This window comes from Muscardinus avellanarius (genome assembly GCF_963383645.1).
Source record: "Muscardinus avellanarius genome assembly, chromosome: 19".
NCBI classification, from domain to species: Eukaryota; Metazoa; Chordata; class Mammalia; order Rodentia; family Gliridae; genus Muscardinus; species Muscardinus avellanarius.
The window spans coordinates 36,965,145-36,991,215 of NC_137805.1; the positions used below are offsets into that span (position 1 = coordinate 36,965,145).

General features: G+C 43.4%; 1 protein-coding gene across 8 annotated transcripts in view; it reads left to right on the forward strand.

The window, feature by feature from the left end:
- The window catches only part of PTPRT (protein tyrosine phosphatase receptor type T), a gene marked incomplete at both ends in the record, with an annotated part of 1,183,313 nt that overhangs the window by 878,904 nt on the left and 278,338 nt on the right, over window positions 1-26,071 (forward strand). For all 8 annotated transcript variants that reach the window (XM_080716374.1, XM_080716373.1, XM_080716375.1 and 5 more), the window contains 2 exons: window positions 8,746-8,947; window positions 10,203-10,305. In XM_080716374.1, coding sequence (XP_080572500.1) covers window positions 8,746-8,947; window positions 10,203-10,305 — 305 coding nt within the window. The remainder of the gene's footprint in view (window positions 1-8,745; window positions 8,948-10,202; window positions 10,306-26,071) is intronic.

Sequence of the window (26,071 nt, forward strand, 5' to 3'; positions counted from 1 at the left end):
CTTCTGGCCTTAGAGGGCCCCTCAGGCTCGGTGTCATGTGTTCATTCCATCCTATTACTGTGTTTCTAGGGGCCTCTTCCTTCTCTATCCAGGACACCACAGCTTAGGTTCATGCCCTTCTCTCCTGATGTTCCAGTCAGTTCTGAGCTGGGGCCTGTAATTTGTATCTCTAACGAGCTCCCTAGTTATGCAGATGACTGAGCTGCAGACCATACTTTTAGTAAGACAGTTTGAAATTCAGATATGATACTCCCATCTCTCTCGGTTGCCTACCCTACCCTTTAATGGCTTTATACTGCCCTCCAATAAAATCTATGCACTTGAGTAGTCCCATAAAGGCTTCCATGATCTGAATCCAACATGGCTGGCATGTACTGCGGCATACTTTGTGCATTGCACAAATTCACCCCACCAAGGAGATGCAATCCATTAAGTGCAGACTGGAGGAATCTGACTAAGCACCAATAAATACTTTTTCTTCTCAAAAAGCATAGGGGGCTGGAATTTGATTGGAATGGGGGCAGGCGCATAGAAGCATCTTGTAAGTCACAAATAGTCCTGCCCAAGGATCTTCCTCCAGCCTTCTCTTTCTTCACACTCCTCTCTCCTATCTCTCTCTGCCATCCCCTTTCGCTTGGTTGTCACCGTTGTACCCTGTGGGGGAGGCTTTGTGGATTCAGAGAATCAATCCATTTTTCCTGCTATCTACTCTCAAGAGTCACCTTAGTAGGAGGAGTAGTAGTAGTAGTAGTAGTAGTAGTAGTAGTAGTGGTATGTACACATGTGTGCCCTTGTGTGTTTTGGCATACACCGCTGTGCATGCATCCCAGGGTTCCATACATGAAAGGCAGTTGTTCCACCACTGAGCTATATGCCTGGACCTGGAGCAGTAATCTCAGTGCACCTTTCCCCACTCCCTCCTGTATCTACTACAGTCTCCTTTCCTGGACCTTAGTTTTTGAAGACCTCCCACTGCTCAGCACAGGCCAAGAACATACTTAAAATCTCAATGAATATTTGTTGCAGATTCTATTTTTTCAACTACCAACTCACACAGGTGCCAAGCCCCAGCATGCCATGTTTTGTTGCTCCTTAAACATTTTATTTTGAAGTAATTTTAAATTTGCAAAGAAGTTGCAAAAAATAGTCCATAGAGATTTATACCTGACACCCAACTTCCTCTCACATTAGCATCTTACGTAGCATGGCATATTTATCAAAACTAAGAATTCCTCTCAGTGTGTTACTATTGACTAGAATCCAGATTTTTTTCTATTTTTCCACTTTTTCACAGATGTCCTTTTCTCTCTTCCAGATTCCCATACAGCATGTATATGACAAGTCTCTTTGTTCTTTAATCTCTGACCATGTCTCTGTCTCTCCTTTTCTTCCTATGACCTTGACAGCTTCTAAGATGACTAAGAAACATTCAGTCTGGGCTTGTCTGAGATTTTCTCATTGATGGACTGAGGTTATGGGGAAGAAGACTCCAGAGGTCAGGGGCCCTTCTTGTCCCATCAAGGGCATTTTGCCTCTGATCTATATGTGCAGCCCTGTTTTTATTCTTTATTTTTCAAACAAAATCTCACTAAAGTTGTAGAGGGCCTCGCTAAGTAGCTGAGGCGATTTGTGTATCTTCGATCCTCCTGTCTCAGTCTCTCGAGTACTGGGATTACCACCACGCCTTGCTTTTATGAGAATATATTTTAAATCATTGCTTTGAGTTTAAGAAATGAATGTAAACTTCTATTCAAGGAATGGGCCACATTGTTCTATTTACCTATGGTCTTGTTAAAAGTCACATCTACTGAGACTTCCAGAGTATGAGCGGGAAGCCCTGGGAGAAGGGCAGGAGCAGATGGTGAGATAGTTTGGGGTGGTGACTTTTCAAATGAAAATGCAAGTATAATAGCTCAAGGGAAGAATGATACCTTATAGAGGAAGCTCCTGGAGCCTCACGCTGCTGGAGGGAGATCTTGACTCAGTTTATGCCATCATCACCAACAGCTGGTGCTGTCCTGGATTTTCAGGGTAATTTACCACCACTTTACCGCTGATCATGATGTGGAGGTGAACCACATGCTTCTAACCATCCTGTTTATAAGTGTTCAATAAGAATACTTGGTTGGCTTAATTAAATTATACTGAAGCCTTTTCTTTAGAAGTGATCTTGATTTGGAGCCTCCTCTTTGGAAGTGATCTTTCTTTTTTTGTTTGTTCATTCTGTTTATTCCTTCTGTTCTGTTCTGTTTTTGTTTTTGTAGTATAGAACCTGGGGAATTCTACCTCCAAGTTCCACCTCCAGATAATTTATTTTTGTTTTATTTTTATTTATTTTATTTTTTATTTTTGGTGGTACTGGGGTTCCTGGAAGCCCTTCTACCTTCGGGCTATACTCCCAGACCTATTTTATTTTTGGAAACAGGGTGTCTTAAGCCAGCACGGCTGACTTCGAACCTGCGCGATCCTCCTGTCTCCGCCTCCCAAGCGTGGGGATTACAAGCGTGCGCCACCACACCCGGCTTATTGTTGTTTTAAAATAGGATCTGTACTAGATTGCCGAGAGTCTCTCTACATCGCTGAGGTTGTCATTAAACCTGCTATCCTCCTGTCACAGCCTCTCAAGAACTGGGATCACAGATGTGCACCATCGTGCTCATCTTGAAAGTAACCTCTTTGAATGACCCTATGGTCCTACCAGGTTGTCCCTGGGTTTGCGTTCTTGGCTACATCATGGCACCAACAAAGAGATGAGACTATCACAGGCTGAGGCTGCAGATAACACTTTGTGCTCTGTATGTGGACCTCTCCTTGTAGACGCTGCCTGACTTCACACCCAGGCTGCCCCATCCCAGCTCACACTTCTACAGTGTCCTCTATTGGCCTCCGTTTCCCTCACTCAGGAATAGGAACAATGGCAAAGAATCCATGCCATTTTTTTCAGGGTTCAATGGGATGAATTTAATGCAAGAACTCCTCCTTAGCACCTGGAACATAGTGTGTACTCCAGAGTGGTGTTTGGGTCATGACTGCATCTTCTAACCCCATAGCTACTTCCTGTGTCCATGCTGTATCTCAGTTCTTTCTGAACCCCCATGTACCACCTCATCTTCCATCTAGAGTTCTCTAACCTGCTCTATCTGAACAAGACTGAGGCAGGCTTATTCCAGTGTCTCACAGCTCAACTGAAGCATGTTCAAGAAACAAACAAGTTCCTTCTAGAGGAACCCTCAGAGGGACATCATTTCCTTCTGTTCTTTCTGCATTTCCTGACCCTCCCTTCAGCCCAGGTAGAAGAGAGACCTGTTCTCACTGAGATATCCTGGTCCTTTAGAGCTGGAGCTATGGTGCCGAAGCCATTCACTCATGTGCTGCTGGGAGCCTTACTCCTAACCAAGGGCTCTTTCTCCAGGAGCCAAGAAGGTGGAGGTCACTCTGCAACATAAACTAAGACAGGAAATGAAATTAGAATTTTTAATTTACCCTTGGAGAACCTAAAGCAGAGAGAAGTTAAGGAAATTGCTCAAGCCACACAGCTAATCTGATCACTCATTTCTACACACAAGGGGATGAAACGTTAAACAATAATAAGATCCTTGTTTTTCTGGAGCTAAAAATTTAGCATGAGGATCAGTAAACATTTTCTACAAAAGGCCAGAGAGTAAATATTTTAAAAATTGTGGGTCTTAGAGGCTCTGTCTCAACTACTTAATTCTGTTGTAGCATGAAAACTGCCACAGACCACATGTAAATGAATGTTGTGCCTGTATTCCAATAAAGCCTTTTTTGCAAAAACAGTGAGGAGCTCAATTGGGGTTGCAGTTCACCCCTGGACTGGTGGAAAGGAATATATTGATGAAATAGTCATGTGGCTAAATGTGGAGTTCGTGGGTCAATAGGGAGATATGCAAGTCTGGATACATAAAACAGGTGGACCTGGGACCACAGAAGTACTCATGAGAAGTGTCATTTTAGGTAAGGTCTAAAGATAAGAGGTCATGAACTCGGTAAAGAGGAGGCAGGGAAAGAAGGAAGGAAGGAAGGAAGAAGTGTTCCCAAATGACAAAGTTGGTACAACGGCTCTGTGGTGAAAGAGACCAACTCTTTTCAAGTGTTCAAGTGAAAATTGGGAAGAAGTAAGAGGAAGGGAGGAGAAGCCAGCTCATGTACCCAGTAGTTAAGACCATGGAACAAGTATGCAGTCTTTTCATTTTTTCCTTAGTACTGAGATTTGAACCCAAGGGCTTTCTACCACTGAGCTACACCTCCAGCTCTATTTTATTTTTTATTTTGAAACAGGGTCTCACTAAGTTATTGAGGACCTCATTATGCTAAGGCTGGCCTCGAGCCTGCTATCTTCTTGTCTTACCTTCCAGAGCACTAGGATTACAGGCATGCACCACCAAACCCAGCTAAGGATGCAGTCTTACTCTTGAGAGTGACGGGAAACCGTTGTTTGTATAACACTATTGGATTTTAGTTACTAAGGTACTCACTCTGGTTGCTAGCTGGGGATCCCACTGTGAGCAGCCAGAGGAGAAGGGAGGATACCCTTCAGCACTTTACTGCAGCTACAGCCCATCTTTGGAGCCCTGAGTTGATGGGCAGCTCACACCTTCCCCCTATGAACTCTTTATTTTATATTTGCTATTCTAGCAAATCCTTTCCTTTCCTCTACCCCTGAGGAGAGATTCATACCGCACTATGCACTTATGGCTGCAGCCCCATTCCAGTCCATTTTTCTTACCTTTCTTCTTTTCCTTCCCTGCCTCATCCCCCACTAACTCTGTAAAACTTGCAAGTTAAATTTTTCAAAGACTGTTTCTGACAAAGCAGTGGGAATTAGATTTGGTGAAACCCTTCATAAAAAATTGAAGACATGCTATATTAACATACATTGATTTATTCATAGTGTTTCATTACAAGTAAGTGAGGATCCTGTAATACCAGGAAAGGTTAGGAGAGCAGGGGAGCGCGGTATATTATATTGACAGCTCCGTGGAAATTGAGTCGCTTTTGGATTGAATTTGGAACGCAGGAAAGGAGCTGGCTAGTAAATAAGGCATGAGTTTTACCTCCTAGTGTCTGTATATCAGAGTTGCCACCAGCCAAGGCAAGGGAACAGGGATAGAATTTTGAGAAAATGCAGAGGCACATCCTCTCTATCCATATTCTGGTGTTGATGACCACAGATACAACTCTGGACGTCTCTTCTCTTCTGCCTCTAGGGGAACTAGAATCCAACCATTCATTTACCCCACCTGTTTTCTACTTGACAGACACTGGACTTTTCTCTGCGCGTGTATTTTTTTTTTTCTCTCATCTAAACCTTTGCCCAGGTTGTTCCATCTTCCTGGAATTCAGAAGGCTCCTTCCTGTGCTCTGACTTGCCATCACCCTGCAGGAATTTGCCCATTATCTCTCTGGGAGGCATCTCAGGAGAGAATGCAACCAAAATCTGAAGTTTGGCATTGCTCAGAAGCAAATTCTAAGAGTTCAAAGCTAAGCAGATGACTGAGACGTTGAAGAAAAACCAGTAAACCAGGTGTGTGAGCACAAGCCTTGTTCCCAATTCTTGGGAGCTGAGACAGGAGGATTGCAGGTTCAAGGCCAGCCTCAGAAACTTAGCAAGGCACTGTTCCCAAATAAAAAAATAAAATAGGGCTGGGGGTGCAGTTCAGAGGTAGACTGCCACTGGGTGCAATCCCCAGCACAAGGAGGAGAAGAAGAAAGAAGAGGAAGAAGAAGAGGAGGAGAAGGAAGAGAAAGAGGAATAGAAAAAAATATAGTGAAAAAATGTGCAGTGGGAAGACAAAGGAAGGCAGCTAGCGATCTGTATGTTTTCAAGTCAGCTACCATCAGAGGTCAGAGGAGCTGAATCCCTCAGAGAAACTGGAGGTCAGGAAAGAAGTGTCTCGGGAATTAATGGGAGAACTCCTTAGCTGTTGGGAACATCCCGGCCAGAAAACGTTAAACACAGAGGAGTGGAGGCTGGCAGCTCTTGCCTCCAAGAAAGTCTGGGTGGGTAGAGGAGACCAGAAGAGACACTGAGGACAGGCCCACCTGAGCAGCGGAAAGCAGGGATGCACGATGGATGCACATGTTCAGACAGCTTTCAGAGAGCCCAAGCTCTTGAGTGTCCTGTGCTTTTCCTCCAGGCCTCACTCTGCTCTAGGTCAAGGCTTGCCTCTCTCCCCGAGTATGTGGCCTCAACTGTTCCTCCACTACTGCTCAGTACAGGAGGAATAAATCACTTCTTTCTCTAAAACACTAGGGGCCACAGTCAGAAGCAGCAAGGTGCTTATTTTCTAAGTAGAGTTGGTGTTTTCCTTTCTCTGCCTGGATTTGGCCAGCCCAAGGGTGTGGAAACATTCTGGACTGGAGAGAAAATGATGGAAGCCATCTATAGAGTCGGCTTAGCCTAGCTGTCCCTAGAATGGGAGCCACTTGAGGATGGACCCAGATTCTGCTCACCTGAGGTCCCCCAACACCGCAGAGTCCAGAGCAGAGGATCACACAGGAAATGAGAGTGGAGGAGCAAACAAGTGGGTGACCAACCACATCCTCCAACCAATGAGCTGCGCTTGCAGGCCAGGCGGCGTGGCCGAGAATTAGGAGCAAAGCTCTGAGGTCGAGACCTGGGTACTTAGTGCAGCATCAGCATCAGAGTATTGAATAAGCGGGAAAATTCATGATTCACAACGACACGGGCCAGCATGGCTGAGTCTCACAAACATAATGTTGCGAGGAACAAGCAGACACAGAGAGCAAGTATTCTAGTGCTCTCTTTGCATAAAGATAAAAAACAGATGCAACTAATCCAGGCTGCAAGAAGTCAGGTGGAGGCGAACCCTGCTGGGGATGGGGAAAGTAGGTTGGGAAGAAGGATGAGGAAAAGTCTTGCATCTAGGAATCCTCTGTTGATTGATTATGCAAACATCTAATTGTCAAAAATTCATCAAGCATATACTTCTCTGTACCCACATTTTAATGTATTATACTATTTTACATTAATATTTTAATTTTAATTTTATTTTTTGGCAATGGGGATTGAACTCGGGAGCATTCTACCTCTGAGCCATATCCCCACCTCTTTTTATTTTTTTATATATTTTTTGTGGTGGTACTGGGGTTCCCGGAAACCCTTCTACCTCCGGGTTACACTCCCAGACCTATTTTATATATTTTTTATTTGGAAACAGGGTCTCTTAAGCCAACAAGGCTGGTTTTGAACCTGCGCGATCCTCCTGTCTCCGCCTCCCAAGCGCAGGGATTACAAGCATGCGCCCCCATGCCCGGCTTTTTATTTTTTAGGGTTTCTCTAAGTTTCTGAGTCTAACCTTGAACCTGCAACTCTACTGCCTCAGCCACCCAAGTGCTGGGATTATAGGAGTGCACCACCACACCTGGTATATTATACTTTAATTAATAAAACTTTCTTATTTCTTTCTCTCTCTTATTTTTGCTACTAGGAATTGAACTCAGAGCAATCTCTTTCTGAGCTACACCCCAGCTCTTTTTATTCATTTAAAAAATATTTTGAAACAGAGTCTCTCTAAGTTGCTGAGGGTCTCACTAAATTTCCAAGGCTAGTCTTGAACCTGTGATCCTCTTGTCTCAGCCTCCCAAGTACTGGGATTGTAGGCATGGGCGACTATACTCAGCTTCTTTAATAAAACATTTTCAATTGAACAAACTAGAAAACAAAACAAACAATCAATTCTGTGTATGCCACTTAACAACTGCCTAATTCAGATGTGTAGAACTCAAAGTGTGACCAGTGGAGGCCACACCACACCGCAAACTCTTGGTTACTTTCACAATAGATTAAGCATAAAAATTCAGAGTGGGAACTTGAAAGCTTTTATGCCATAGCACTGCCATGACACCCACACAGGTGATGAGTGGACAGTGGACACGAGTCAGTGCACAGCTTAGACCAGTTTTGTTGCAGGGTAAGTCACATGAGTAGGGCCTTTTAGATGATTGTTAGTCTACAATGGATTGTTAAATGTAGAACTTGCCTCTGCCATTGATAGTTTGAAAAGTGTTGATTTTATGCAAATTATTTCCTGTTGAGCTTCCGTTTCTCCATCATGAAAATGAAAAGAAGTATACTGATTCTGTCAAAGATTTAGGGGAAGACTGATAAAGTATGAGAAACCCCCAAATGTAAACCATATCCAGGTAGAGGGTAAGACCCATGATCTGCATTTTTGACAGATCTTCTGAATCATTCCTATTAGGCTGCTACACTTGGACACTGCTCTGCCAGTCAAGCTCCACAGGACCACTGTGCTTTTGAACTGTAGCCAGTCTGAATAGGTTGTGCTATAGTGTAAGACACAAGCCAGATTGCTAAGACTTAATATGATTAAAAGGATGTAAACCATCTCAGGAAATATTTTTATGTTGATCACAGATTGAAATGGTAACATTATGAATGCATTAGGTTCAACAAGACATTAAAATTAACCTCGCTTTCTTCTTGTTAATGTAACTACTAGAGTATTTTAAATGGTATATTCTATCTCTGCTAGGCAGGGCTGCTCCAGCGTGTCAGTATTTGGACTGTTCAGAGGCTAGGGTCATTCACAAGGTGGACAGTAGCAGGTGGCTTCTCAGGACCTGCCAACAGAGCTCACCTGTCCTTGCCTGCCTTTCCTCCTCCAATGTTCCAACCACATGAACTTCATCTAGCTCTCTGATTGTGGCTTTTGTTTCTTTGCTTTCTTGTCATTGTAGATCAACTATAAGGCTGTGGGCTCGCTGGACCCAAATGCCGACCTCTCGAGCCAGAGGGGGAAAGTGTTCAAGCTCCGGAATGAAACCCACCACCTGTTTGTGGGTCTGTACCCAGGGACCACCTACTCCTTCACCATCAAAGCCAGCACAGCCAAGGGCTTTGGGCCCCCAGTCACCACTCGGATTGCCACCAAAATCTCAGGTATCTCTTTTAGGGAAAAAAAAAAAAGGAAGAAATGTTTCCATTCCTCATTCTCCTGGGAGGAAAAAGAGGCAGCCCCAACTGCCACTGTATTGCAGCAATTAGGGCGACACAGTTATGGTGGGATGCAGTTGTGGTCTAACAAAGACAAGTGAATCGATGAACTTCCTGAAGGGTTAAAATATATTAATTAGGTAGCAATTCACCAGATAATTTGTCACAGGGTTGCATTAAATGAAAAGTGTGAAGAAAGACAAGAGAGAGGATAAAAATTGGTTTGTAATTTTATTTTTTCAAAAATATTCTTTTTGCCAGTGCAAGACACAGCTCAGGTTCTCGTGAAATGTCTTATGAGTGAAGGACTGTGACGAAGCCACAGTGGTCCCAGGTTGTAAAACGGCCCTTACCAGTAGGGTTCCCTTCACCACCACACAGCATCAAAGCAGAATTATGTCGTATTGCTTTCTTGCAGCTTTCATTTTTCAGAATATCTATGCAGTTCTGGCCTACATACATACATATTTTGCATGTGGCTTTGCAAAAACCATGATGTGTCTATGGCTTAATGTTTCTACTTATCCTTATTCCATAAGCATTTTCCACATTGCCACGTGGCTTTCATTATAATATTCTGTCAAGTGGATGGACATAATTTAATTAAACATTCCCCTGTGGTTGGATATATTTGGTACTTCCATATATTTTTATAAAATAACACTTCAGTAAACATGTTACAAAATAAATTTTAATTCTCTGGTTTGGATTATAACTTTAGCATGAAATTCACAAATTTAAAAAGCTGAATGAAAAGAGATGTAAGTTTTAATAGCTCTTAATATAAATGGCTAAATTACCTTCTTAAAGGATTAGATTTAGTCACACTCCTATCAGAGGTGGAAGGGGCCTCATAGGAAAAAATAAAGTTGGAAGAACTAATTCATCATTGCTTTAATTTGCATTTAAATGTGTTTAACATGGTTGACTCCACTTTCGCATCTCTATTAAGAACTTCTGTTTTTTGCTTTTATCGTCATTCCGTGTGGAACTTTTCAATTCTTGTGGACGACTGATCACATCACCGCCACTCTTCTCTAGGCTTCCAGCCCTCAGAGAAACCCACAGGCTGGGCCTTATTTACTAAACACCTTAGATGCCCTGCAGTTCCCCCCACCTTCTTCTAGTCCTCTGGAGGGTCTTTAAGGATGGCATCAAAGAAAGGTGATAAGCTCACCTACAATCCTTCTTTTCTGCCCAGCTCCCTCGATGCCCGAATACGACACAGACAGCCCTCTGAATGAAACAGACACGACCATTACGGTGATGCTGAAGCCGGCCCAGTCCCGGGGAGCCCCTGTCAGGTGAGAAGCATGCTTCACTGGAGTTTCCAGGTTTCCTTCTTCGTACCATAGCCACCTCCCACTGAATTATGTATCTTGCAATAGGCCTGGGCAAGACAGATCTGGAGGGAGAGTTTTCGAAAGGAAGAGGATCTGTAGTCCCAAGCCCAATTCAGAGAGGGCTTCTGAGCCAAGATCCTCTTACCCTACAGCAGAGTATTCAGAAGGAACTATCAGCGGAGTATGCTGATAGGAACCTAAGATGGTGAGGGAAAGAACTCTCTAGAACACAATTCTGGTAAATTTAGTTAGGACAGTTGGACAAGTGGACACAGTCTCCTGGCAAGATCACCTGACTCACTGCCAGTAGTAGACAGATGAACAGACTTGTTGGATTCTTAAAAGAACCTGCTCAGATGTTATTAAGGGGTAATACCTGGAAGCTGGTATGGTCTTGTGGAGTGCTAGAGTCCCACAGAGACCGTGCCATCAAATTTACAGTGATTATTTTAATAAAAGGTCAGGTGTATCCAGATGCCCAGGCAGCCAATGCATCTGAGAAGCTCTGCTGATAAATATAATTCCATGGTTGTCAGGAGGGAGGGCATTTCTTTACAAGCTACACATTATACAAGGGCCACGGTGTTGACTACTAGTTTTGCTCAGAAGTCCAGAAAGTGGAAGCCCGGTCCATGAACTGAAGCAGAGTGCTGGGTGGAACCGCTTTAGATTGGCTGAACTTGTAATGGGTGTGTTTGGATTCAGTTCAACAAGCATGCATTAAGCACCTCGTGATCCAAGAACAAGATGTGTGTGGCTCAGGGGACAGAGATGATGCAGTCATCACCATGTTACTCAGTACCTACTCCATCTAGACACTTTTTAAGTCCTTAGGATGTGATAGTGAACCAGCCATACATAGGTTATGTTCTACAGGATGGGAACCCAACTAACTGGGGAGACAAGCTTCTTACAATAGAGCAGGTTGTCATGGTAGCTCAGAGGAGAGAATTCCCAGGGGAGGTGACACTGTGTTGTGTCTTCAATGTTGCCTATGATTTCGCCCAAGCTGCAAATGTCTGGCATGGGCACAAGTGAAAAGGAGAGAGGCAGCTTGCTTGAACAGGGAACTGGCCTAAGTTCACCCTAATGTTAAGGAGATCAAGGCACCAGTGGGGGAATAAGAAGGATGAGAAGGGGCCTGTTTGAGCTCAGGCTTATTTGGGGTTGGTGGGAACCAGTGGAGAGTTGCATGCAGTAGTGTAACTTTTAGTGTCCCTGGGGCAGCCTGAAGGGAGGACCTTGGGATGCTTCTGGTCTTCACTTTACAACTTGTATCCAGCTCTACTTAGAAATCACAGGCAGTGGAGCAGGTAGAATCAATCACCCATCACAAGTTCTCACCTACTGGAAAGATGTCAGGTAGTGCACCTTCCCAGAGTCAGGTAAATCTTCAAGCCCTGCAACAGGTGTCATAATGCTTGTGGGCATCTTACCATAGAGATTTTTGCCTTATCGTGTACATTTCTATTTTCTCCAGCTGCCCTGCCTGTGCTAAGCCAAAGCAGATAGGGGCTCTAAGTCAAATTAAGTTCTGAATCCTCTGCTTTTCTTCTCGTTACTATGATGTAACATTGTCATTTAATTTTCCCTATACACTATGAGGTGGTACTCCCTTTTTTTATGAGGAACTGAGATACAGAGCTTCCCAAGGGCACATAGATGGGATATAGGAAAGTCAGTCTGAATGCAGGACCTCTGGGTATCCAACTGTGCTTTGGCCAGCCATGCCGTTACTCCCTTTAACAAGTCTCTTCTCTTTCATACAGCAGTGTTAGCCACTATTTCTCTATTTCAAAAATCCCATAAAGTTTCCCAGATGACAAAAGTATGGCCCAGAAAAGGAAAGCGCTTGCCCAAGGGCATACAACAAGTTATCAACTTGCCCAGAGAAAAGTTCAGATGTGACTCCAAGTCTCTGACCTTTTCATAGAAAACTCAGGTATCCAGGCCCAGACATCTATCAGCAAAGGGACCTGGTCCAGCTCACATCCTTCTGTGTGACCTCCTGGTGTACATCATCTGGCTGGGTGTGGATACATGGAGAGAATGTGAGTTTGATGGCAAACAAGAAGCTTAATCTCTCTGAGACTCAGTTTTTCTTATCTATAAAATATGAACCACTGTTTTACATAGGCTGAATAAAATAGCAAGTTACCCAGAGATGGGAAGGCATGCCATCCAGGCCTGCCTGACCACAGAGACCAAAATTTCCCTTCTCTACCTTCCAGCCAAGGGGTCCTCTGAGAAACCCAAACCAAAGTGTGGGGAAACATTTCCAGTTCTCACAAATATTAAGACCTTGCCCTTTCTCTCTGAGCCTACATACTCTTACCTTGCACATCTATTTAACTGGATCAGGCATCCTTAGGGTTTATAAATTACAAGACAGAAAAAAAAAGATGGAAGTATCCCAGTAGCAATGAGAAATGAGATTGGAAGGAAGAAAAGGAGGAAGACCACTCTACAGAGAAGATGGAAGTAATCAAACACCGAGGGGATCCTTATGCTACAGCCCCTCATAGCCCTTCAGTTTTCCTTCCTTAGTCCTGCTTTACCAAAGGGAGGAAAATGTCTTTAGCCTAAAAGAGCCTACTAGCTTCTGTTTAATGAGCAAGCCCTTGCTGTGGCCTGTCACCACAGATAACGCTGTCTGCATCCTCTCAACAATTCGATAAAGGTCTCCTCATTTTGCAGATATGGACATTGAGACAAACAGAAGCTAAGTGAGTAGGCGCAGGCCATGACACAGACAAGTGAAGTGGTCCAGGTGTGGTTTAAGGCCTGTTCTGACCCTAACCCCTCACTCACATCAGCATTCCATGCCACCTTCCTAGGAGAAAGGAAAGCATGACTTATTTTGGTGACATTTTCATCCAAAAAAAAATTTTTAAATAAAGGAAATGTCACTGCTCAAAGGGGAAATGGTTGGTGTTGGGAACTGTCTGCCTGCTTTTCTTCCCAGGGCCCTGGATCACTAAGGGTAGGTGTACACTCCGTTTCTGGAGTTATTTTCAGACCATTGCTGGGCCATTTGCCAACAAGGAGAAAAGACTAATACCACCCAGTGAGACTCTCAGGGTACTTTCAATGACAGAGTAGAAATACCATGATAGATTTCAGTTATCTTATTCTTTTTTTTATCGCCTTGAACCCCAGGGACTAGAATGTGCCCTGGGAAGCAGTTGGCCATTAAATTATTCAAAAGCAGGGAGTGAGCAAAGCAATGGGGATATAGCAGGAAGTAGAACAGACACATGCCTGCTGCTGCTCTCTGTATTCTCATCCCGGTGATCTAAACACTGGGTGCACACAACTTAGAGGAGAGATTGATTTGCTCACAGTTCTCAGCACAGTTCTGGTGCTGGGGATTGCACCCCGGGGCATTCTAACTGTGAGCTACGTCCCAAGCCCTATTTTTTTTTTTTTAATTTGGAAATGGGTTCTCACTAAGTTGCTGAGGCTGGCTTCGAACTTCTGATTCTCCTTTCTCAGCCTCCTAAGTACTAGAATTACAGGAATGTGCCACCATGCCTGGTTGATTTCTTAAAGTAATGTTTATAAAAGGAATCAACAGTTGGTAGTTCCCTTACTTCTGTGTTAAGCTGATTGAGAAAGACCATCACCATTTTAGAGGAGGAAACTGAGGTCAACGGGGTTAAAAGACTGTCTCAAGGTCACAGGTCTCTCTACAATTTCCTGGATCTGAGCTTATTGACCTCCCCAGAAGTTATGAGTTCCTCAGGCTGACCTTTGATGGGGATGCTATAAAGTAAGCCTCCACCAGCCAGGGGATGAGGGGTGGACAGGATGACTCCTCAAGAGTTCTGCAGCCCTGGGTTGTGTGGTCCCAGTACCATTTTATGAACTCCACTAGATTTCTGTCCGCAAGGAGCTTCTTGTTTTGAAGCAGAGTCACATATGAGCCTTGGCCTCCAGTACCCAGGTATGTTCTTCCTCCTGCCTTCAGTACTTACACCATGCTAGAGCCAAACTCCAGCTCTTTGGGAATCTCATGTGTTCAACTCTGGTAAAGCTTAGTGTGTGGGGAGAATTGCTTGCTACGTGGGGCTCCTGTACCCACATCCCTCCAGTCAAACCACCTTGGCAGCCCGGCCTATTTTTCTAATATTCCACAATGGAGATTTATTGCTTTTGCATTGCTTTCCCCAGGCCTTCAAAGATTTATTGGTTTTTAAGTGACAGAATCCCAGAATTGCTTAAAAGATCAATCACAGAGTGACTAGAATCTAATATTCAGCTCTGACTCCAACACGCTGAACCTTCTTCCCCCACGCCCCACTTGTCACACTGATGTATCTGTGGTAACCTTCATAAGAAAGTAAGTTGGCCATGAATTAATCACCCATAAGTCAGGTTCTGAAGCGAGCTGGGGGTAGAGCCCCGGATTCTGGAGCATAGAGCAGAGCCTCCCCCAGCCCCAGTGGGCTTCCCAAGGATGTCCTTCACTTCCTTTACCTACCCTTCCATCCAATCAACCACGCAGACTGTCCACTTCATTTGGGAATCAGCCCTGGACTGAGCACCTCCTTCTGTCTCCATGGTCATTCTCCAGCCCCCTCCTCTGACTGCCAGGGTATCCTGGCTGACTTGTCTACCATGAGCCTCTCTTTCCCAGTCCATCCTCTGAACTGCTGGAGTGGTCCTCTAGAAGCACAGATTAGATCAAGTTAACACCCTGCTTAAAATTCTTGAATGGGTTGCTGGTTTCCTACTGCATCAAGTTCAGGCTTCTTAGCACGGAATGTAAGGCATGTCCGCATCTGCTCTTAACCTTCTTTCTGGATATTTAAATCCACTCTGCCCCTTAATCAGGTTTTATCCCACAGTGAGCTGTGCAATTCCTTTGTGGTTCTTTCCTGAGCTTTTAATTGCGTGATTCATTTGTACTTTTTTTTTTAATTTGATTTTGACTTTTTCCATCCCCTTCGCTAGGCTTGAAGGTCCAAGAAATCCAGAAGCTTGGCACTATTATATCTCCTTTACTTGGGAATATCTAGCCTCTAGTAGGTACTAAAAAAATGAAAAAAAAAAATTCCCGAAGTATGTGATTAGTTCATTCAGCAAATATGTTTGCCAACCTGGTAGATACTAGGCACAAAGACTATAGATAGATATGCCCATCACAGACCCAGTCTGCAGCTACGCCGTGTTCTATAGTTGAGGAATGTCTTATAGAACTTTCTCTAATAATAAAAAAGTTCTTTATTGCGTGATGTCCAGTATGGTTGCCACTAATCACACATGGCCATCATGCACGAATAGATAGCTAGCACAATTGAAGAACTGCTTTCATTTTGATTACTTTAATTGCAATAGGTACGTGTGGCTAAGTGACTACCATTTTATTTTTAAAAGTATTTTATTAGTGTGTATCCATTGAACATATTATTGGGTTGCAGTGTGATATATGAACATGTGCATACAGCACGCATTGCAAATCCAGACTCTCTGTACCCTCCCCCCTCCCCAACACCCACTTCCCAACCTCTCCTTACCACTCTGCACATTTAGGTTGACTTTTTCTCAGCTTCCACATAAGAAAGAGCATGTGACACTTGTCTTTCTGTGTCCGACTTATTTAATACAAAGCCTTCAGGTTTCATCCATTTTGCCATAAAGGACAAGATTCCAGTCTTCTTTATAAAAGAATAATTTGCCATTGTGTACATATACCATATTTTCTTTACCTATTCATCCCTAGATGGGTACCTGGGCTGAATCTTGGCTATTATGAACAGTGCTTCAACAAACACAGCTGTTTGGGATACACAGAAGTGGGACAGCTGGATCATATGTAGACCTACTTTTAGTTTTTTTGTGAAACCTCCATACCATAATGTCTGTACTAATCTACATTTACACCGACAATGTGTAAAATCTTCTTTTTTTCCACCTTCTTGTCAGCATTTGTTGTTTTGGGTTTTTGTTTGTTTGTTTGTTTGTTTGTTTGATAGTCTCCATTCTAACTGGAGTTAGATGATGCCATAGTCTAGTTTTCATGTGAATTTCCTGATGGCTAGCGATATTGAGCATTTTTTTCATAAATTTTCTGGCTGTTTGCATTCTTTTGAGAAGAGTAGTGACTACTATTTTGGATGGTTCAGGTCCATGGGGGAAAACAATTTTAAAAAAATAGAAAGTGATGATGAGCCTGTCTGTGTAATTGGTCTGAGATTTCCATGAGAACTCAATGCAGAGGCATTTGTTATAAGCCTGATGAGTTCAGGAGCCAAAGGGGGCTTCGTGGAAGCAGATCTGGCTAAGCTGAGATCCACAGAAGATAAACTTAAAGGAGAGCAGACTGTGGCCCATAAGGATGGAGTAGGATGTGCCTGAGCCCAGGCAGAGAAGACACATGGATTGTTCAGGGAGCCACAGATAGTCCAGTGGGCAGAGCGACGAGAAGTCAGGGGCAGGTAGGGCTGGGTAGAGAGGCTCTTCACTCTGATTTTAGACTTTGTCCTGAAGTATATGTGGACCAAGTATTTTTGTTTTTGTTGTTTGTTTGTTTTTTTGTGTTATTCGTGATTAACCCGGGGGCAGTCTACCTCCAAACTACATCCCTAGCCCTTTTTATTGTTTTTTGTTTTGTTTTGTTTTGAAACAGGTTCTCTTTAGATTGCTGAGAGTCTAAGTTGCTGAGTATGGTCTCAAACTGGCAATCCTCCTGTCTCAGCCTCCCGAGCACTGGTATTATAGAAGTGCGCCACCATACCTGGCAGAAGACTAACTTTTTGTCTTTCTCTGCTGAGCATGCCAGTTGTCACCTTACCAACATCCAGTTCAAACCTCCCAGTTTTCCTCATGCTAGCTGCAGATGCATTGCTTCCTCCAGCTGGCACTCCGTCAGAGACTTGGGTATGAAATGTTTATCAGACTTGGGACAGGAGCTGGGTCCTAGCAGCAGCCTAAAACTTGAGACCTGTACATTCTTCCTGCCACAGCTTCCCACCCCTGCCCCCACAGTTGGATACAGTGGATCAGAGAGCTGCTGAAACCAGACCCAGTTTTCTCCAATAGCCCCATTGGGTGGTAGTGTAGAAGTTACTTAATTTATCTGACCCTCATAATGGTCCATGGAAATACTCACATCACAGATTGTTTTGAAGATCAAATGAACTAGAAAGTATGTAAAGAGCAATTGATAATAGTCCAGTGTGCTCCCTGGGTTTGGTCTAACTGCTGAAGCAAGGAGTAACTCCTAGCCCTGGGTGGCCACAGCAGGATTATCTTCTGACCCCCACTGCAAGCTAATGTCTGCTTACTGAATGAACTCTAACACTAGTGTGAAATCTACTACATGCAAAGCTTGGGATACTATGACACATCAGAGAGCCTGCAGCCATACCCATGGCAATAAGCCTTCAAATAAGAATTCTCTTAAAAACAGGCTCCTAGTCTGGGTGCCCTGGCTCGCACCTGTAATTCCAGTAGTTCAGAGACTGAGACAGGAGGGTTGGAGGTTGGAGGCCAATCTCAACAACCTAGCAAGACCCTCAGCAACTCAGTGAGACCCTGTTTTATAACAAAAATAAAATAGGGCTAAGGATATATAGCTTAGAGGTAGAATGCCCCTGGGTTCAATTCCTAGTACCAAAAAAAAAAAAAAAAAAAAAAAAAAAATCCCTAGATTTTTTTTAGTATCTTTCCAAAAGACAAAATCAAGCAGACAAAGCTGGGATTTCTCAACTGCTGAAGAGTCAGCAAACCGAGGGCTAAGAGAAACACCTTTGGGAGATTGATATAGTTGTTCAGATAAAAAGGGAACCAAGTTGGAATAGCTCTGGAGGTGGATAAAATTCTTAGCAGATAAAATGCCTTAATGATTATGTGTCTCCGTGGGATGGGTGGTGGGTTATGAAGAAAAAGACATGGTCCAGGATGACTTCCAGGTATCTGTCTCGGCTAGTAGGATGCAGGACAGTGCCATTCTCTGAGCCATGAAACACAGAAGAAAGAGAAGGCCGAGTGGGCATTTTTCCCGAAGAGGACAATGGCAGAGAGGATAGTCAGGGAACCAAATGGTTGAGTTCAGAACTAACTGAGCCAAGCCAGGCTGGGACCCAATGTGTGGTTCAGGTGAGTGCCTGGGAAACCTCTAAAGGACCAGCTATGAGAGCAGATAGGACTTGTGACCCGTTTTCTTGAGCTTCTTGTCTCACAGCACACAGTGCGTGACAACTCCAGCTTGGAGGATCAGGGGTGCCACAGAACAAGTACTAGAAGTCAGTGTAACATGACAGATGGCTTCTAAAGGTCATTGCAAGTTCTCCTTTCTGCCTGATGAGAACCCAAGATTCTTTTGCATTTGACAGGTGCGGCTAGTTAGGCCTATAGACTCTGAAATGCACAGTGATTAGCCACCGTGCAAAGTGGAGATCCAGCCAAGTTTTAAAGAAAGAAGAAACTTTACTGGGAAGAAAAGCAAACGATTGCCAAATTTCCTCCAGGATTCCTTTAATAACTGTGAGGCCCTGAGTGGGAGTGCATGAAACAATCACAGAAGGGTTTTGCTGGTCTGTGAAGCTGCAGCGAGCAAAATTGGAATCATTACCGTCTGATTCTCAGACACCAGCACATGATGCTGTCCAATTAGGAGGAAGAAATGAAAATTTACAGGATTTATTAACACGGGGCAGCCTGAGGAGTTCGTGTGTCCCTGTCCACGTCGGGGAGAGATGAGAGACTGCAGTTACATCAAGACTCTCATTTTGGAAGCCGCTTTTGCTTTGTTCCCAGGTTCTCTGGGCCCCTTTGTTGGGGCCCATCAAAGAGGAGTGCTATGCATCACACTCTGGGGGGAGGGCAAGGAGAAAGATAAGAGGTACTTCTATATAACCCGCAAGAAGATTTAGCTTTTAGATAATTAATAGCACTTGTAGCCATGCCTAAAAGCTGGTGGGGCTGCATCCCACCAGATTGGGAAATATGAGGATACAAATAGAAGAAGCAACCAGAAATGAGGACGAAGGGCATGAATGATGCTCCACAGCTCTTCTCCACGGGGCCGTCCCACAGTCTAACCACGGTAAATAAAGGAACATGCAGTTTTAATTAGGAGGACATGTAGCCAGTGAAGCCACCCAAGGAGGCAGGGATCGCTTTGGAGATGTAGCACAGAGCTGCAGCCAGAAAGGTCCTTCAGTCTCACCACAAAAAAACAGATAAGGAAAAGAGTGACTATGTGAAGTGATGGCTATATTACATCACTTAACTATGGGAAGAATCATATCTATTAAATAAATAAATATATATATATATATATATATATATATATTTCATAATATCATCCCATTACTTCACTATGGTAATCATATATATTACATAAAATTATGTCATATACCTTATATATACATAATAAAGTATGTTTTAAAAATGATTATTCAGGAAAACAAAAGGAAGAGAGACACCCATGTAATTTAGGTGGGTTTACATTCATTTCGCTTTCCCGAACTGCATTGCAGGTCTCCTTTTATAAGCCACCCCCATCAACCCCAACCCAGGGTCCAACAACCAGCTTACTAAGAATTGGCTCTGATGTTGGGACTCTGGATTATATTACTTAAGCTGAGACTAAGGAAGAAAAACAGGTGTTTGGGGAAGAATATTTTAAATGGAGCAGTCGAGGGAACATGAAGATCGAGAGTGTTCTATTTTAGACTGTCTGCCATCTGGAGAGATGGAGACAGGGACTGTTACTGGCATGAGGGAAGGAGAGTGTGGTTGTCATGTTCACCTCCTACTAGAGGGACTATTTAAATTCCCCACGTCTGCAGTGCTGGAGAGGCATCTGAGCAGGGGTTTTAGATCTGGGAATCATTAACATCCAGGCTGTATCTGAAGCCTGGGAGGGGTGGATGACCTAATTCAAGGACAACGTAGAACAGAAGAGATGAGGAACAGGAAAGAGTTCTGTGACACTCCATCAAGGAACTCCACAGGGGGTGGAGAAGGACTGATAGAGGAGCAGAAGTAAAACCAGGACAATGTAACTTCATTTTAACTTTTCAAGTGAGAAATTCAGAGGAAGGACGGTTAAAAAAAGAAAAGAAATGGTCAACATTTTGCCCCTTAGCTTTTTCTGAGAGTGCCAAGTTCTTTGGGGAAAAAAATAAGAAAGACGCATAAGTTTATCCAGAACTTTGGGGAAAAGAAGATGAAAGGCTTAAAGATGGGCTATCAGGCTGTAGGGTTGCACAAAACAAGAATGTGAAGATGTGCAAATAACAGAGATACCAAGGGCCAGGGAACCTTGATGCTATTGGACCCTCCATGTGTAGGGGCACAAAGCAGGGATGGACAGGAAGGAAGTAGTATTCAGAGCATAAGAGGATGGAAGGGAAGGTGTCAGTTATGGAGCACTTTGGTGGGATAACATGGCTCTGGGTATAACTATGTTGACAGTGATGGAGAATGGACAGTAATGGATTCGAGGTGAAGGTCATTGGAGCCACATACATCAAGGACATGATGATAATGATGCAAGGGCTCTCTCAGAAGATGTTGTCTTTTAATGTTAACTCCTCATATTCCTTAAAGAACAAATGAAACCTTTGTGAAAGAAACAGTGACATAGCAAGACGCCTTCTTCTGATTCTCACTTTTTCCCTAACTTTTTTTTTTTTCTGCTGACTCCTACTTGTCATATAGCTCTGGGCCCCACGACAGTGTGCATCACTACTCCGTCTTGGATCTTGAGCAGCTGATAGCCGATGACTCTCTGTCTGCAGCCAACCAAAGGCCAGACTGTCAAGTCCGCCTCCACTGAGTGCATTTCTCTCTGCTGATCTCTGATGTTTTTCTGAACTGGTTCATGGATTTGTGCCATGTTAGAATCCAAGGAGATTCGCTCTTATCCAAAAACCATTCTGCACAGTGCTTGCTCCAGCTGCCTGGGGCGGCTCAGAGAGTTGGCTCCTCTTAGCAACAGTAAGAGAAGTGATCCTGAAAGCCCTGGATTTTTTTGGTAGGAAAAGAACAACTTAAAGATTAGTGTGCACCACCAGGGAAGAAGAAATTTGTGCTTACTTCTTCTCATAATACAACTCACCCATTTTTTGCCTGGCTACAGTGGCCTCATATTTGCTATATAACTAGTTTATTTCCACTTAAGTATAAGCTCACTAAGAAATTTATAAAGATTAAGCCGGGCGTGGTGGCGCACTCTTGTAATCCCCGCGCTTGGGAGGCTGAGACAGGAGGATCACGCAGGTTCAAAGTCAGCCTCAGCTATTTAGTGAGGCTCTCAGCAACTTAAGTGAAACCCTGTTTCCAAATAAAATATAAAATAGGTCTGGGAGTATAGCCCGGAGGTAGAAAGCCTCTGGGTTCCACCTCCAGTACCACCAAAAAAAAAAAAAAGAAATTTATAAAGATTATAAGCATATAACATAAGTATTCATTTTTAGGGTGGGGAATAACAGCCCCAGAAATATAAGGAGGAATCAAGGACAAAGATTTAGGCCTGCACAATGGTTTACAGTAGCCACTAGCTATTCAAATTAATTAAACTGAATGAAATGAAATGTGGCTTTTCAAATTAATTAAATTGAATGAAATGAAAACTTCAAGTTATTAATTGCACTAGCCACATTTCAAGTATTCAATGGCCGCATGTAGCTAGTGGCTTCCATATAAGACAACACTTCCATCATATAGACAGTTCTATTTTACAGCCTTGCCCTAGACCCTGGGAGGGCCGATAGAGAAGTCAGGGTTCATGTTAAGCTTCAAGAGGTTGCCAATGCAGGATTATGGGGATAGAGGTAAAGGCCAGGGATCCAACCACGAGAAATCAGCAATGTGACAAGGGTTTAGACAGAGGTTTAAAATGGGAATCCCCAAAGAAGAAGACCTATGGCTGTCTTAGTTCCTGCAGAGACACTGACCTACTGAACTAGACTTCCAAAATTCTACTATATCACTCTCCCTAGGGAGAAAGTATGGGAAACAGTTTAATCTCAGGGTTTTCAACCTTTACTGAATATCACAGTAACCTGGATAACTAATCAACATGCAGATTCCTGCCCATCCCCAGGGACCAGAAGATGGAGTCTGAGAATTTGCATTTAGAGCAAGCTCCCAGGTGACACTGAGCCCGCTGGTCTTAGACCACACTTGAGTATGACTGGTTTAGTCTAGAGGTGGACTCAGGTGTGGAGAAAGGAGCCCATAGAGGTAGTTCATTCTGTGGTGCTAGTCTTTGCTCATTGCATTTTAATGTAGTGTCACCTTTTTGGAACACTCATGTCTCTTCTCCCATGGTATGTGTTTCAGAACAAGAACAGTCAGTCTTAGCTCATAGGAGCTGAACTAGAATTTCTGCCAATTTAAGCCCCTATTCCTGTTCATGTGATGGCTAAAAACACACCCCTCTTTTCTGATACAGATGATGGTGATGATGATGATGATGATGATGATGGCGATGACATTGACAACAATGGCTGGTGTCTGAAATGATTCATGTTGTGTTGTTGCACGCTGATAGCATATCTGAACACACCACTTCTATACAGATGTCAGGGTCTAGAGATAAGATGGGTGTTTGGTAATGCTGAACATCAGAATCTGAACAAATCCGTATTCTTTTGTGGAAGGCTGGAGCAGCCTGGGAGAAACAAATCCATTTCCAACTTTCACTCTATAAAAAGTTCTATATTTTCTTAGATCAGACAAAATATATTGAGTGCCAAAATGCTGCTGCAATATGGGCGCGTCACTCAGCTGGGTTAGAATCTGTATGCATTGTCCCCCGGGGCCAGTTTTGATTATGTTCTTTTTCCTTTTATTGCAGTCAGCAAATCTGAATTCGCTATTGTGGGTAGAGCCAGGAAGAAGAGGGGGAAAAAAAATGAAGGTTTTTAACCTTCAGAAAGTTCAGAGGTTCAGTCTGAATAAGCACAAAAACTTTCAGTGCGCCTCTGAATCCCTTGAATTTGCAGAACTGCTTCAAATCCCAAGAGAACTACTACCTCGCAGGCAGGATTTTGGACCTGAAAGGCAAAGCTGAAATTATGAGAGAGGAGTGGAGTTAGAGAAAGTGGGAGGAGAAGTAAATGTGGGAATAAAAAGGAGTTTGGTCCCCATCCAGGCCAAGTTTTAGCCTATTGTTCAATTTCTTCAATTCAAAGCCATCTGCTTCCTACAGCTCACAGATAACGTCTCCCCTGCCAGGACACCCTGTTCCTCCTTAATTGAAATTAGTTTCCAAGAATAATTGTCCAAAGCCATTTCCAATGGTGGGAATGTTTTGGAAGTCACAATAGGAGTTGAAGCTCTGGGATACAGATGTATACGCAAGGGCCAGATGTTCTAAGGCATCTCATGCTCTATGACAGCCATTGAATTTCCACAGTCAGGAGTGTTCTCATTGGCCGCTGTGAATCGCCAATGGCTCCTCTGAAACTGGCACCATCCCTCCATCAGGGACCTGTGGTACTGCAAGTGTGAAGGGAAACAATCATTTCCATTCAGGTTTAGAGCGATGCGTTTCCCAGGCTTAATTATACCACAGGTATATAAATTACAGAAACATGTTAATGCTCCCATGATTAAAATTATAGAGTGCCTAATTGAAAAAGCATAAACTGAATTGAAGAATTCCTAATTATAGTTTGCTTTGAGGTGTTAATTTTCTCCATAACGAATGCATAATTTCTTGGAACCTAAGAGGGTGGCCTCTGCATTAGCAGGTAGGCTTCAGGCAGATGAAAGAGGACTGTCAGTTTTTCATTCTGGACTGACCAGCAGAGGTGGGTTTGGGACTGGAGCTTGGGAGAACCTTGAAAGGGAGCTCCTGAAGGAGGCAGAGCTGGAACAGATGTAAGGCCAAGGTTTACCTAGTTACACCCAGGACCAAAGCAGATGTGAAACCCTTAGAAATTTTTTCCACCTGCCTTCCTGCCTTTCTCTCTTTACCACTCCAAAGCCTAGATCATTTTCCCAGTTACTTTTGGCAAAATTTGGTGCCTATTACACAGGGGTTCTCAAGGTTTGATTCTGGATCTTGAGTATGACCTAGGAATTTGTTTAAGAATGCAAAGGTTAAAGCCCCACCCCTGGCCTATTGAATGAAAAACATCTAGTGGGGAAGGTGGGGCCAGGAATTTGGGGGGAGAGGAGTCTTCTAGACATACAAATGCATGCCTTTGAGAAGCAGTTCTAAGGAGTGGTTCACACATCTCCAAGTAGGAGGTTTGTTGGCTTTCTACCCTGGATGGGAACCTGTGATCCTGCGATGGGTGACTTCCTAAACACACTTTCATTTTGCACTCAAAGCACTGCACCAACATAGAAGACCATGCTTTCTCAGCTCATGCTCCTTTAGGGAGCTGCAGGTCTGGAGGAAGATCACAGGTGCTGATGCAGACTTCAGTGCATTATACTGTCAATCTTTTTCCCTGTTGTCACAGAGTTTTCATCCATATCTTCACCAAGAAGTGTATTTTATGAGACATTGTAAACTGAAGGTTGAGCACAGCTGGGAGTGACTTTCAGGGGAGGCTTGCCTTTGCAACTGCGGACTGACTGTAGAATCAAGGAAAGGCTCCTAAATACCTGTAATCACGGCTATTCGTGGCACAGGTTGTGAGTATGCATTCTTTCTGAATAGCGGTACAAACTCAAAGTATCAAAGGCTCTGCCACAGCTCAAGAAAAGGAATTTCAGTTTTGGGAGGAACACCCCATCCCCACCCCCACCCCAGTATACCATGAGCCAAGCTGCTGTGTGTCCCCCTGTTGGGGATTCTGGGGTCCAGAGGAAGTTCTTAAAGATACACTGGATCTCCTTATCTTTAGACCTCCTGTTCCTCTTGGGCTTCTGTTACCAAGTCTAAATGCATCGGGAACTTTCTTACTTGTTTTTGTTTTCATTTTTATGATACTAGGGATTGAACCCAGGGGCATTCTATCTCTAAGCTATGAACCCCTCCCCTATTTTATTTTATTTTTTTAATCTGGAAGCAGGGTCTCATTCTGAGTTGCTGAGGCTAGCTTTGAACTTGTCATCCTCCTGTCTCAGCCTCACAGATACTGGGATTACAGGTATGTGCCACAATGCCTGGCAACGTCAGGGACTTTGTTATGTGTGCATGTGTTCATGTACATGTGGATGTGTGGTCAGTTTTAACCAATCCATAGCCATCTCAAATAATCAACTTATGTCTATAGCATTCCATCAGATTTTTACATAAATCTTAGCCATTCCCATATGGTTAAAAATCTGGGTCATTTCCAGTCATTTGTGGTTATAAATAAACCCAGCGATAACGTATTTATTCACTTTTTCCTTTGGTATTGTGTCTTTAAATAGGACTAAATCCCCAAGAGTAAAATTACTGAAATGAATAAGCTGTAACGACAAGGTTTTGAGTGTCTATTCTTTTATGTCAGGCGCTGACAGCCAATTCATATATATTAACCTTTCTCTCTCTTTAATTTTAAAAAATTTCAAAGTAATAAATACACATAGTTAGAAAATCAAATAGTCAAACTATTCCCTTCTCCACCATTTACCCACCCCTCAGTGCTGTGCCCCAGAGGCAACTGAATTTCAATTATTTGCCATTTCTTCTGGGAATTGACAATGTCGCTACATAATGTGCTATTTTAAAGTTATTGATTGCAGACATTATCTATTTACCTCCTGCTATGATGGATGAAATTTCAGCTGTCTTAAATCATCCAATATCTCTTTTCTATCT